Source organism: Gorilla gorilla, chromosome 1, assembly GCF_029281585.2.
Source record: "Gorilla gorilla gorilla isolate KB3781 chromosome 1, NHGRI_mGorGor1-v2.1_pri, whole genome shotgun sequence".
Taxonomy (NCBI): Eukaryota; Metazoa; Chordata; class Mammalia; order Primates; family Hominidae; genus Gorilla; species Gorilla gorilla.
Genome location: NC_073224.2, coordinates 203,069,956 through 203,084,748, shown reverse-complemented (window position 1 = coordinate 203,084,748; position 14,793 = coordinate 203,069,956). Strand labels below are relative to the sequence as shown.

The 14,793-nt window shown below is 46.4% G+C and overlaps 1 protein-coding gene across 1 annotated transcript in view; it reads right to left on the bottom strand.

The window, feature by feature from the left end:
* The window catches only part of GRIK3 (glutamate ionotropic receptor kainate type subunit 3), a 238,572-nt gene that overhangs the window by 83,758 nt on the left and 140,021 nt on the right, over window positions 1-14,793 (bottom strand). The window contains exons 2-3 of the mRNA XM_019015481.4: window positions 11,632-11,808; window positions 1,324-1,581 (exon numbers count right to left, since the gene is read on the bottom strand). Coding sequence (XP_018871026.1) covers window positions 1,324-1,581; window positions 11,632-11,808 — 435 coding nt within the window. The remainder of the gene's footprint in view (window positions 1-1,323; window positions 1,582-11,631; window positions 11,809-14,793) is intronic.

Sequence of the window (14,793 nt, the reverse complement as noted above, 5' to 3'; positions counted from 1 at the left end):
GCCAGACCTTGGCTCTACAAAAAAATACAAAATTAGCCAGGTGTGGTGCTGCATGCCTATAGTTCCAGCTATTTGGGAGACTGAGGTGGGAGGATCTCTTGATCCCAGAGGTCGAGGTGACAGTGAGCTGTGATGGCACCACTGCACTCTAGCCTGGGTGACAGAAAGAGTGGGTTTTGTTTATCCAAGTATCTCCAGCTCCTAGCAATGAATGAGATCCAAAGGAAAAGCCAGAGTGCGTTTGCTGGGTTTGTTGGTGGTTATCTGCTAGGTGTGTGCTCTGGGCCCTCTCTAAGGGCCTGGGACTTGAGAGGCAGGGGGTATCACATTGGAGCAAGGGTTTTCTGGAAGGCAGAGCCCAGGCTGGACTTGGAAGGCAGGGCAGGAGTGGGTCAGGTGGGTCCTACCCAGAAAAATGTGGGCAGCATTAGCTCCAGCTGGCAGAGCATGTGGGACAGGTGCAGCCACATCAGGGAGCCCAGCTTTGGGCCCGCAGCTCGTAGCCACGGGCCCCAGAGCCCATCTCCTCGTTCTGTCCTGGCAGGATGAGACAACAGCCTGGTGCTGACGTCTGCAAGCTTGGCACTGGCTGGGATCAGCAGTCAAGTGGGTATGGCAGGGGCTGGTGTGTGTGTGAGCAGAGCTGGGCACGTGCAGGTGTCTCTGTGTGTGAGTGTGGGTAGAGAAGAGTGTGTGTGTGGCGGGTGCAGGTGTGAGGAGGATGAGAAGAACCAACCTTCAGTGCTCACTGCATGTCAGTGCTTGTCACTGTCATCTTGTAATCCCACATTTTACAGATTTACATTTTATAGGAAACTGAGGCACAAAGAGGCTACTCAGCCAGCAGGTGATAGAGATGGGATTTACACCCAGGTGGTTTGGCCCCAATGTGTACACACTTAACACTAGGCCACACCATAAGCTATGTGTGTGAGTGTGCAAGTGTGAGGGTGGATGTGTTTGCAGCAGATGGAAATGTGTGAGCGTAAGGGCATGGGCAGGCGTCGGTGTGGCTTGCAGATGTGTGTGCTGCTGCTAGGGTCGGTGTTCAGTGCAGATTTGAACACTTGTGCTGCTAGAGGAGGAGGTGAGTGTGAGGCAGGGGTGAGGTGCGCTGGGGCTGAGTGAGATATGAGTGCGGCTGGGGTGCACAGGGTGTGAGTGGGTGCAGGGGTGAACATCAGCATAACCGAGTGGAACTGGGGTATGGAACACAGCCTCTTCCCCCGGGGCAGCTGTGCTGAACAAACAGACAAGAGCCTGATCCTGGGCCTCTGCCCCCCTCAACCGTTGCCCCCAGCCTAGCCAGGCCTGGCCACCCACCTGTACTGTCGTCATAGACCACAGTGGCCGACCGCCACTTGAGGTACTGGACCAGGTCGAGGATGGCATGGCTGAGCGAGGCGTAGTCGGGGTAGAGGTTCACGTAGAAGGTGTCCTTGTTGTCCAGCGGGTGGTGCTTCCAACGCAGCTGGATGTGGGGCACCTCCAGGGCATTGCAGATGGACTGGACGGCATTGGTGCAGGAGCCCTGTGATGGGCCGAAGATCGCCACCACACCCAGTGCCAGCTGGTCACAGGCTGCAACAGAGGGTAGGGCAGCACAGGGGTCAGCATGGGGGCTGTGGGTATGGGGACAGTGATGCTGATGATCCTGTAAACATGTGGGGAAAACAGCAACTGGAAGCCTCGGTGGGTGCACAATGGATGAGCTCTCTGAACCTCAGTTTCCTCATCTGAAAACAGGGGTTCTAACAGTCCCTGCCTTGCAAGACCACATGAAGGTGGAAAGACACGGTTGTGGGAGACTGGAGCACAGTGCCAGGATACGTCCCTTTTCCTCAGGAAGTGCCCATGACAAAAGTGATCACCACCTTCGATGTTATCATCCTGGGATTAGCATCACCAGCTCTGTGCCAGGTTCTGTTCTTGGGGGGACTTGAGAAACAAATAGAATCAAACTGGCTGATGGTGCTTCAACTTCAACCTCTAGCCCGGCCTGTTCCCTACCCCGGACCTGTGCATCTCACCTCTTACTCAACATCACCAGTTGGATATCTGACATGCATATCAGATCTGACATGTCCAGCACAGGATCCCCTCTTCTCCCAACCTCCTTCACCTCCATAAACAGCAGCTCCATTGTGCCTGGACCCATATGCCAAAAACCATGGTTCTGTCTTGATTCTTCTCATTCACTCATATCCCACACCCCAATTCATCAACAACTCCTGTGGCTTCACCTGCAAAATACATCACAACCTGACCACTTCCCACCACTCCCAGCCCCGACTTCCATCCTGGTCCAAGCTGCCATCATCTTTGGCTTGGATTATTGCAGAAGCTTCCTCAGTCATCCTCCCTCCTGTCTATTCTGCACTCAGCAGCCAGGGTGAGACTTCCACAGTATAAGGTAGATTACGTCACTCCTTTGCTTCAAGGGCTCCTCAGTGCAAAAGCCAAAGTCATAGCAGTGGCCAGAGATCCTGCTTGTTGCAGCTTCTCCCTTCCCTGTCCCTACCACCACTTTTCTGACTTCGTCTCCCATCCTTCTTTCCCTCCCTCAAAGCATTCAAGCTCCTCTGGCTTCCATGATGCTCCTTGAACATGCTAAGTGCACTCCTGCCTATTTGCACGTGCTGTCCTCTCTGGCTGGAATGCTCTTCCCTCATAGAGCCTCAAGACTCCCTCCCCCTCCTCCTTGAGGCCTCTGTGTCTGTGTCTTACTAGGGAGGCCTTCACCACACAATTTATAATCGCAATCCCTGTCCCCCCATGCCCTGTTTATTTCCTTCTTTATTAAACGATCACTGGAAGTCTTGTCCATTGGTTGACTTTCTCCTCCCAGTAGAATGTAAGTTCCAAAGAGGCAGGGCCTTGATCTATGTGGTTTACTGCTGTATTGACAGTGCCGAATCATCATCTGAATGCTGAATGAATGCCGAATCCCTGCCTTCAAACAGTTCAGGTTCTTGCGGAGGTCCAAAAACTCAGGCAGGTGAGGCAGCAGATGCTTTCCACCGGCCTGGGATGGTAGAACATCAGTGGGCACAACAGAGCATCAAATGAGCAGACCCAGGGCAGCTGGGGCTCAAAGTGAGGGATTCTGCCTAAAAGATCCATAGAAAGGGGACCTCTCAGAGTCATTCTGGGGTAGGTGAGAGAGCTCCCCAGAAGCCATTCTCTCTTCTTTTCTCAACTGTCTCTAATTTTCCTTGGGGCTTCACCCCTCTTTTCCACTGTCAACCCATTGGTGCAGAGAATGCGGCTCGCACCCAGAAAACCACTCACTGACCTTCCTAGTTCACAGCCATGAGTTTAGAGGACATTTGTGGGCCAGTCAGAGCCAGTGGGATGCCATGAGATCCACTGGACTGAGAAAGGGGCACCTCCCTCTTTAAGTGAACCTTCAAGGAAGTAACAGCTGGAGCTGCAGTAGCCATCTTGTGCTCATAAAGAGGGGCGCCTGTCTGTGAACATAGTCAGTGTGGGTTGAGCAGAGCCAAGAGAGAGAAAACACAGGAGTCGCCCACCAGGCAAAACCCTGGACTTAGAATTTTCATGAACCAAGACTTACGCCATTTAGGTTTTAGTTTTCCGCCAGTTGCAACCATCGGAGATCCACCAACAGAGCATGAGCAAGCTCACCTACCTGTGGACAGGGGAATGACACTATGTGCACACATATGACATCTGATGCACACAGGAGGAGGCAGGACAGAGCACCGAAGCAGGAATGAATACACTGGATTCAGTGTATTGAGGCCAGGCCGTCTCAAGGGCCTCTGGGAATGACCCACTGGGCACAGGCCTACCCCTAAGATTTGCAGGGCCCAGGGCCAGAGTATAAGTGGAAGCCTACATACCATATGGCTAAATAGTTACATGCTGTTAGTCAAGCTAAAAAACTGTTAAATGAAACGTCCTTTTCTCTTACCTTGACAAATGTACCTTCATCACAATCTGGAAAGTCAGGTGAGAATGGAGACTTCTCCTACATAGTGACATGGGGGGAGGTAGCACCAGGACCCCATTCTCCCCCTTTCTCTTCTACCACTGGCTCCATCCTGAACCATAAGGGGCCTTGCATTCTCTGTGGAAACCCCAGCCCTTATGTCCAAACACTGTCTACACCCACTGCAAACAGCTGCCCCTTGGTCACCCCTAGGGCCTGAAAGTGCACCTCCTGCAAGTATGGCTTTCCCTCTGGAAGACAGACCCAAGGAAGAGGCCCACGCATGTCCTAGAAGTGGGCTCAGGGGCAAGTGGGCAGGAAATTCAGGGTTCTAGATCCTTAGAGGAAAGTCTGGAAGGGCAGGGCACAGGCTCCTGGTGGGTATGTCCCCTGGTCCCACTGATTCCTTGTCCCAGGAGGAGAGGCCAACCAGAGGAGGCAGAGGGCAAGACATCAAAGCACAGGCCCTGGGAAAGGGTCCCTCTCGCCTGGGCTTAAGGATGGTCCAGATTGATCCAGATTGATCCAGAGATACAGGGTAGTTTTGAAGCCATCAGAATATGTGGTCTTGGGGTGTTTTTCCTGTTGACTCACATCCACCACTCCCACTGCCTCCTGGAAATGGGAGATTTTATATAAAGAAGTTATTTTTCCTGAAATCTGTACTTCTACCAGGAACACCAGAGATTGCCACTTAAGGGCAAGGTGTAAGATATAGCAATGTGATGAGCTGGCTAGTTTTTGTTAGGGGTCTGCTGGAGCCCCCTGTAACACGGGGCAGAACAGCAGCAGTGCCAGCACAGAGGGTATCTCCTGGGCAACCCAGGATTCATTGTGGCCAAGGCCAGGTGCAGGAGAGCACATACAACAGAGGCATGGCATCCTCCTGGTGCTTCTGTAGTTCTGGGACTGGGAGCCAAGTCGGGGAAGCACCATCTTGTTCCTGCTCTTGTCACCTTTGAGTCAACATGCCTTGGGTAGCCCTTGGTGTGAGTAGGTGTGTGAGACAAACCACAGTGATAATAAAGCTTTAAAAACAGGAACTCTGGGTTTGCTGGTGAATTGTCAAATTTAGGACTAGTTCTTTTTTCAGTTCCCTCTCCCCAAGGAGGCCATGCTCGGACCTGCACCCTCACTGCCCATTCGTGCTATTCTTCTGCCGTCTGGGGGTGTTGCATATCTTCCCCGACCACCTTGTCCCCTTCAGATTAGGCACTTCCTGAGGAAGGAGGCCATGTGTGAGTCACTCTGCAACCATGGGAGCTGGGTACCAACATGGAAGAGATGGTAACAGTGAGTGACAGCAGTCCAGGGCTTGCCCAAGCCTGAGGCCGTGGGCACCCTGTAAACCCTGTAGGTTTCCCTCATACTCTCTCCTACCTTTGTTTTGACCCTTCTAGCTGTCCCCTGATGCCTCTGGTTTCTGTCCCACTATATTATCTGTCTATTCTTTTTCCCGGAACACCTTCAGTTTGAAGACTTGGTTGAATGGTTTGAATGTCTCATTCCCTCCCACCACCACCTCTAAGCATCTGCCTCTTAGATTTCCTTCATTGATTGATGCCTTGAAGCAGTTAGGTCCAGGCTTCCCTGCCACTGCTACCATTACACGGCCTGGCCTCTTAGGTCATGTCCAAGGTCTGGGCATGTTGTTGGACCAAGGCAAGGGAGAGTGGACCAACACAAAGTCTGATGATGCAGAGGATTGTAAGAGTGTTCTTCAAAGAAGTGACTTTTATTTTGACACAGACTGTGAGGATTATGACAAAGGCAACTGAAATCGTTGTGATACTCAAGACCATATTGTGAGGCTGCCAATGATGATAATGGTGACGGCATTGCTGAGGGTGAAATTAATCATGTTGATGTTGTGATAGTAATGGCGGGATGGTGATGTTGATGCTGGTGTTGATGAGACTGACAATGATAAATGTGTCAGTGCCTTCACTGTAATGGTGATAATGACAGGGGATGACGGGATGTCAGCATTGATGAGAGAGGAGGTGATCACAACGCTGATGGTACTGACAGTATCAGTGGGATGGTGGCAGAGATGTTGGTGCTGACGAGACTGGTGATGATGAAGATGTTGCTGTCATGGCAGTGATGGAGGTGATGACAGTAGGGGTGGTGTTGGTGGTGCTGATATTAAGAGTGGAGATGATACCATTGTTGCTGGTGAAAACAGTAATTGTGGTGCTGGTGTACTGGTGTTGATAGTAGAGTCAATGGTGGTGATGATGATGACGACCACACTGGGTTTCATTCTGCAAGAGATGCAGTGATTAGACTTTACTCTTGCATAGCAGGAAGCATCAATCCTGGCCTTCACCTATTGCTTTTCCCTGGCCTCTCTCCACCTCCCCTTTCCTGTCTCCTCCATGTTCCTTCCACCCTCTGAGGACTTCCCAGCTGGGAAGAACACTGCTGCCCCCACAGGGACCAGGGCAGGGCTTACAGCAGCAGCAGCAGCAGCAGCAGCAGCTTTTCTTCCAGATGTTTCCAGGGCAGCAGCCAACTCTTGTTCTGGCAGCCCTGATCACACTGCAGTAATTACATTATTTGTGGCTTCAATTTTGAATCCATTTTCTGGTCATTTTACAGTAACTCAATGGTTCACAGTGATTGCAGGAGTCCACAGCCTGAATGCCATCCCCCCACTCCCTTTCCACGGCAATTGTAGTTATGGCAAAAATTATCCCAATCAATTTGTGTCTTAAAAGGAATTGAGCAGCCCAGAGAATAAGTGAAGGCGGAGGAGCCTGGGGAGCCCTGGGTCGATTCCAGGCCCACTCCGGTCAGCCTTGGAAGAAAACACAGACACTCTCTGCACTGCTGCTGCCTCTGGCGCTGCCTGGAAGTCACTCATCTTTTAATTTCCACAAAACATGTAAAGATAAAGACAATAAGTGAAAGTCCATTTTAACAGGGAAAGGCCCCCGGCCTCATGTGGAGGGAAGGACTAATTCAAGCAGAGCTGGCAGGGCAGGTGGTGCCAGGCTTTATGCCTCTGTGTCCCCTCCCCCCACAGGGCCCGAGGTCACTGGATCCAGCTGGAGGGGAAGAAAGCAATGACGAGGACTTCTGTCTAGGGAAAATGAATTATCGCTGGATTAATTAGAATTTTCCCCAAGCCCCAAGTTCCTTGGGAGAGTCCTAAAGATGCCTCAGGAGAATGCTGTTTAAAAAACCAAAGATGAAAAGAAAAAATAAAGATCATGGGAACATGGGGCTCTCCCTGAGGGATGGAGGGTACCCAAAGGGGAGTGTGATCCAACAGCAGGAATGTGCCAAGGTGTGACAGTGGTGTTGCCAGTCATAGCAGAGGGATGGTATCTGTCTTAGGCATGTCATCACAGGGACATTGAGGGTTGCTGAAAGATGGCACTTAATTTTTTTATTGAGATATAAAATATAGTAAAGTGCATTAATGTTAAGCACATGACTGTTATGAATTTTCACATATAATTTCATTCATACGTCATGCACTCATGTATGCTACACTATCTCAGTCAAGCTACAGAGCGTTTCCAACACCTAAGAAGGGTCTCTCTTGCTCCTTCCCAGTCACTATCCACTCACTGCACACTACTCCCTCTCCCAGAGGAAATCTCTTTTCTTTCACTCAATACTATATCTGTGAGGTTCAACTATGATGTTGAGTGGAGAAAGTTTATTCTTTTTTTTAATTGCTGATTAAAATTCCATTGTATAATTATATCCAAATCTATCCATTCTCCTACTGATGGACCTTTAATTTACTTCTAACTTTTGATTATTACCATTAAAGTGGCTAGAAACATCCTTATAGGCACAAGCTTTAGTAGATACTGCCAAATAGTTCTCCTAAGAAATGAAAGGTTTTACTCCCATCAGCATTGTATAGAAAAAATAAGCCCAAACCCCTACCTCCCACCATACACAGAAAATCAATGTGAGATAGATCACAGAGCTAACTATGAAAGATAAAACAACACCACTTCTAGGAAAAAAATGAGAGAATATCTTCATAACCTTAGGTTAGACAAAGACTTCTCAAACAACACAAAATACATTAACCATAATGGAAAATATTGATAAATTGGACTTCTTTAAATGAAGAACTTTACTCCTCAAAAGAAACTGTTAAGAGAATGTAAAGGGAAGCCCACATGTAATGCATATATGCAATAGAGATATCTCTCCAACAAAGGACGCAAGAATATATCAATCAAGAATATAGGCGGGGCGTGGTGGCTCATACTTGTAATCCCAGCACTTTGGGAGGCTGAGGTGGGTGGATCACGAGGTCAGGAGTTCGAGGCCAGTCTGGCCAACATGACGAAACCCTACCTGTACTAAAAATACAAAAAATTATTTGGTGTGGTGGTGGATGCCTGTAATCCCAGCTACTTGGGAGGCTGAGGCAGGAGAATTGCTTGAACCCAAGAGGCGGAGGTTGCAATGAGCTGAGGTGGCACCACTGCACTCCAGCCTGGGCAACAAGAGTGAAATTCCACCTCAAAAAAAAAAAATATATATATATATATAGTGAGAGAGAGAGAGTGAGAGAGAGAGAGAGAGACAGAGATTCACTACATATATATATGAGACTCACTACAGAAACCACCAGAATGGCCAAAATTTAAAAATAAAACTGACTTTACCAAGTGCTAGTGAAGATGTAGGGCAAGTGCCACTCTCAAACATAGCTGTGGAGAGTTCAGACTGTGCAGCAGCTTTGGAAAACTGTTTGGCTGAACATATGCACATACTGTGACCTGCATACTTCCACTCCTAAGTATATACCCAACAAAAATGAGTATACATGTGCATCACAAGACATCTACATGAACGTCCACAGCAGGAATGCAGGTAATAGCACCAAGCAGAAACCAACACATAAGTGCAACAAAAGTGAAATGGATTTGTTTAAAATGGGGCATATTCATGTAACAGAACACTGTACATCAATGAAGACCAGTATATTCAACCACGTAGACAATCTCACGGATACGAGACGAAGCAAAGAGCAAGGCTTAAAAGAGTAGACACTGAATGATTTCATTTATGTAAAGTTCAAAAACAGCAAAACCCAGTGTGGGGCACCAGCAGTCAGAACGGTGGTGACCTTGGGAGAGGAATGACTGGGAGGGCCATGGGGGCTTCTGGAGGGCTCACATGGTCTATATCTTGATTTGGGTGGCAGTTCCTTTTTTCTTGATCTAGCTTGAGTAGGTGTCTGTTTCTTATAAACTCATGCTCCTTGACCAAGCTAACGTTCCACCCTCCCTTTCCTGCACTCTCTCCTGCAACTCCCAGTATGGCACCTGTTGCTTCGTCCACTAGATTATAAGCTCCATGATCGCAGCAACCAGCCACCTCTGTCTTAAACACTTTGGGATCCCCAGCACCTGGCACACAGTGGGCGCTCAACAGACTTCTCAAGTGCATAAACTGGCTCCTTCAAACAACTTGCATTTTCCACTCCACCTTCTGCCTTATCCCACTCCTCACTCTTTCCCACCATCCTTCAAAACTCAACTCAAACCTCTCCTCCTCCAGGAAGCCTTCCTGCTTGTACCACAACACTTCTGTAGCTCTCTCTCATTTTCTGGTTGTTATAGTTATTGGTCCTATGACCTAGCTTCCTTGGGCATGACCTATAAAGGGCAGGGCCTTTTTTCCTGCAGGGATCGTAAGGAACAATGTTCGTTAAGTGGGCTTGACACACTTTCATTTGTGCATCCGATCAAACTACCAGGACTGATTTTGTGCCTCCTGCGTGCCAGGCCCATGCCAGGTTCTATAGTGGAGCAGTAAAAAGACATGGGGGCTTGCAGACAAGTGGAAGAAAGGTACAATAATCACATAACCTCTCTCTCACACACACAGGTCAGGCTTGTGAAAGAAAAGTTCAGAGTGTTATAAGATGAAAGCAAGGAGACCTGACCTTGTCTAGGGGTTAGGGGAGGGTCTCCCTGAGGACTGGAAGTTTGAGAAGAGAAGGATGAGTTGGCCAGGCAAAGGGCAGGAGAGGGTGGGCTGGAGAAAGGGAATTACAAGCAGAGGGGGCAGCATGTGCGGAAGCCCAGAGGTGGGAGGAAGCATGGCACCCTGAGGAGGGCAGGTGTGGCTAGAACCCAGGGCCTAAGGGAGCAGATGGCATGGATGTGGCTGGAAGGCCAAGTTGGGGCTAGACTGGAAAGGCCCTCATGGGCTCTGATGACGATTTGGGGAAAGACCATGAGATGTTCCATCCAAGAATTTAAGAAAGCAAGTCATGTCATCTGGTTGGGGGGAGGCAGGGAGTAGAGGGGTTGTGGCTTTGGTCACTTGGAAGCTCAGGGCTAGATTTTCAGGAGCTAGGAGGTTTCTGTCTTGGGCCTGCTCACCAACAACTTGGCAGTTTCACATAGGGCAGGACTATAATTTCCTGGAGGAAGTAACTCCGGGAGGGCTCAGAAACTCTGCCCTGGGGTTCCCTGCCTGGCTGGGGAAGGTCCCTGTGCTGAATCACAGGTGTACCACTAGGGAGTCATTGTATTATTTTAGTAATTTTTAGCAAACAGACAGAAAACCCAGTCTAGCTTTTTATGGGTGGTTGTACCCACGAGGGCCTCTGCACTCTGATTCCAGGCATTTGTTCTGTGACCTGACCTTTTTATTGAGCAGTTTTAGTTGAGTTCAGTCATTTTCTAGCTGGACAAGGCCGGGCAGAGGGTGTTAGCATAGACTCTCAGCAGGGAGATGGACACTTCACCGCACAGGGTAGGCTGCAGGGCATGCTGGGAAAAGAGTGGGAGGACACAGGCAGGGAGCAGGCACAACAGCAGAGAGAGGGGTCACGGGTGAAGGATCACTCTTTGGATGATCCAGGCTAAACCAGGGTGGGGCACCTCTTGTCTGTCTGCAGATCAGCTCTGAGATTCAGCAGAGTGGCCTCAAAAATTTCAGAATGGCCGGGCACAGTGGCCTGTAATCCCAGTACTCTGGGAGGCTGAGGTGGGTAGATCACTTAAGGTCAGGAGTTCAAGACCAGCCTGGCCAACATGGTAAAACCCTATCTCTACTAAAAATGCAAAAAATTAGCTGGGTGTGGTGGCATGCACCTGTAGTCCCAGCTACTCAGGAGGCGGAGAGAGGAGAATTGCTTGAACCTGGGAGGCGGAGGGTGCAGTGAGCGGAGATTGCGCCACTGTACTCCAGCCTGGGCAACAGAGTGAGACTCTGTCTAAAAAAAAAAAAAAAAAAATGTCAGCAGTAACTGCTCTCGATATCAGGGACTCTGACTGCCAGAATACAAGGCAAGGAGAAGCAGGTGGGTGGGACACAGAAATTGGGTCTCTGACCTGGTGGCTCAGTATGTGGAGGGCAAAGAAGCCAAGTGCAATACGAGTAAAGTCCTATATGGTACTTCCTACGTGCCAGCGCTTACTATTCTAAGCACTTTACAGAAATGCATCCATTGTGCAGATGAGAAAATTGAGGCACAGGGTATTTTGTCCAAGGTCACACAACTAATATCAGAGTTGCTAGGATGCAAGTCCAGGCAGTCTGGCTCCAAGCCCAAACCAGGTAGAAAAGGCTCTGAACCTACTTGGAGCTCTGGCCCGTTCCCAGGATCTTGGACAGCAAATGCAGCGCTTCCCCTCCCCAGGCTGGGAAGAGAACAGAGGCAGGAGCTGCACACTCACCCTTTTTGGTCGCCTCGAAGCTATCATGGAAGTGAATCCTCTGTATGTCATAGGTCAAGGTTGTGTTGGGCAGCAGAGTCCTGTTCCTGTTGATGATGTTGGCAGAAAATCGAAAGGCGTGCTCCTCGGCATTCATGACCTGGGCGTTGGGGCCGTCCGCATACTCGAAGATTCCTCCTGTGAAAGATGAGTAAAATTGTGTGTGGTTGGGAGGAGGGATGGGGCTCTAGCAAGCATGCTTGGCTCAAAAGATTTTATAGACAAGCTGCCTGCTCCCTGAAATGTTCAATAATATCCTAGGTAACTGCCATACCTAGAAAGTGTGCAGGAGCACAAGAAATACGAAAATCCTCCTCATTCATTTCAGTCAACCAGCAAATTCCTGATAACAGAGCCCGACAGGGCCAAAATAAGATTACCAACTTATTAATATTGCTGTGAAAATTCTCAATAGAATTATAGCAAGCAGAATCTACCAGGATAACATACCATGACCACGCAGAGTTTTATTCTAGGAATCTAAGACTGGTTCAATATAAAGAAATCTATGAATATCATTCCATCACATCAATAGTTCAAATAAGAAAAAAAAAATAATCAACTCGCAAAATGCAAGATGGCATTTAATAAAATCCAATATCTATTGATGTTAAGAATGCATAATAAAATAGCACCAGAAGAAATACTTCCTTGAAGCTTTTTTAGCTGAAATCAGCCTTTAATATCATACTAATGGTGAAAAACTAGAGGCATTCTCATTAAAGAAAAATAAGATGCATGGGGGAGGATTTGCATCACACCATTAACCAATGAAATAAGAAAGAAAAATAATTTAGAGCCACAACATTTGTAAAGAAATAAATTCTTTTGCAGATGATATAAAACCCTTAAAATAATCCCTAAACATGAAAACAAGTAGGAGCTAGTAGGAGAGTTAAGTGAAATGACCAGTTAGCACAAATTAATAGTGTTTCTTCATATCAGTGACAATCAGTAAAAAAACTTAATAGCAAATGAATTCCTTTTACAATATCAGCAAAACATTAAATAACTAATAATAAACCAAATGAGAAGTGTGCAATTCCAGTTTTATTTATTTATTTATTTATTCATTTGAGATGGAGTTTCACTCTTGTCGCTCAGGCTGGAGTGCAATGGCACAATCTCTGCTCACTGCAGCCTCCGCTTCCCGGGTTCAAGTGGTTCTCCAACCTCAGTCTCTCAAGTTGCTGGGACTACAGGCACATGCTGCTACGTCCGGATAAGTTTTGTATTTTTAGTAGAGATGGGATTTCACCATGTTGGCCAGGCTGGTCTGGAACTCTTGACCTCAGGTGAGCCACCTGCCTTGGCCTGCCTCCCAAAGTGCTGGGATTACAGGTGTGAGCCACTGTGCCAGACTACAATTCCAGTTTTAAAACATGACAAAAACAGGCAGGGAGCAGTAGCTTATGCCTGTAATCCCAACACTTCCAGAGGCCGAGGCAGGAAGATGACGATTGAAGCCAAGAGTTCAAGACCAACTTGAGCAACATAGTGACACTTTGTCTTTACAAAAATAAAAAGAAAAGAAAAAAATCAAAAATGACCAACACAAATAAAAAAAAACACCTTTAATGAGAGATATAAACATAGCCTTAAATGAAGAGGCATGGTGTGTTTCTGAGTGGTAAAGTTCACGTGTAGAGGTGTCAGTTTTTCCAAATTAATTTTACAGTTTAATTCCAATCAGAATCATGAAAGGATTTTTCTTTTCCTGATAAAATGACTCTAAAATGTATCTGGAAGACTAAACATGAACTAATGACCAAAACATGTTTTAAAAAGAATGAGAGGTGATTCGTACTGCCAGATTTTAAAATATATCATTAAGCCAAATAATTAAATTCATGTTCTAATAGCATATGAAAACACAGATAGATCAAAGGAACAGGATAAAAGCTCCCATAAAGAGACTCAAGTAGAGATAAGTATTTAAAACATGAGAAAGATGGCTAGTTCCAATCAGTAAGTAAATGAATTATTCATTAACTGTGGTGTGACAATTATTCAATTATTTGGAAGAAATTTAAGTTAGAATTCAATCTTAATCTAAAATAAATTCCAGATAAATTAAAGATTAATGGCAAATGGGTAAGGGGAGGAGCAGAAAAAATACTATAAAAGTACCAAAAAAGAAAATATAGGTGAATATTATACAATATTGGGTAGAGGAGGTCTTTCTAAGCCTTTCAAAAACATCAGAAACCATAAAAGAAAGTTTGATAGCTCCACAAAAATAACATAAAACTTCTACCCATTAAAAACCATAAACAAAATTAAATTATAAACACAAACTTGAAATAAATATTTGTAACATAGGTGGGAGCATAAAGATGGAAGCTCTTATTTTATAAAAAGCACTTAAATTCTACAAAAAGGACGAATACTCCCATAGAAAAATGTGCAAAGGACGAGTATGAACCTTTAACAAAAGAAAAGAAAATAATACAAAGGGGCTATTAATGTATGAAGAAGTGTGCACCTTCCCTAATAATTAAAATAAACTCAATTTAAACCAACAATGAGATACCATTTTTTGCCTATCCAGTTGGTAAAGATACAAAATAAACCATGGCTCCAGCTTTGGTGCGGGAATAGTTGTTTAGAAAGAGATACCTGCTTAACTGTGGGTGGAGGGGGAAATGTATACCCAGCCTGTCGAGATGGACATTAGAAATTTACCAACAGCCCTAAAAATGTCCACGGCTGTGACTCGGGACTTTGATATCTAGAAATGGACTCTAACAACAACAGTGGGCATATGGATCATGTATGGGGAAGGAGATCTAGGGACGTTCAACCAGAGAAATAGTAAACTATTGTCTGTGTATTTACATATAATCACAAAAATTTAATGACACAGGAAATACCCATGATATATTTTTAAGTGAACAGTAAGGGTTTCTGGCAGAGGTGCAGTACAATTCCCTTTAGAAGAGGAAGAAGAAGAGGAACTTATGTCTTTAACATAAGAATAGAAGACATTTCTTGTTTTGTTCTTAATGCCTTTCTATATTTTTTCCAATTAAACCTTTATTATTTTTAATAATTGATTTTGTTGAGGTATTATTACATTCTACAAGAGTCACCTGTTTTAAAGTGTACAATGATTTTTAGTAA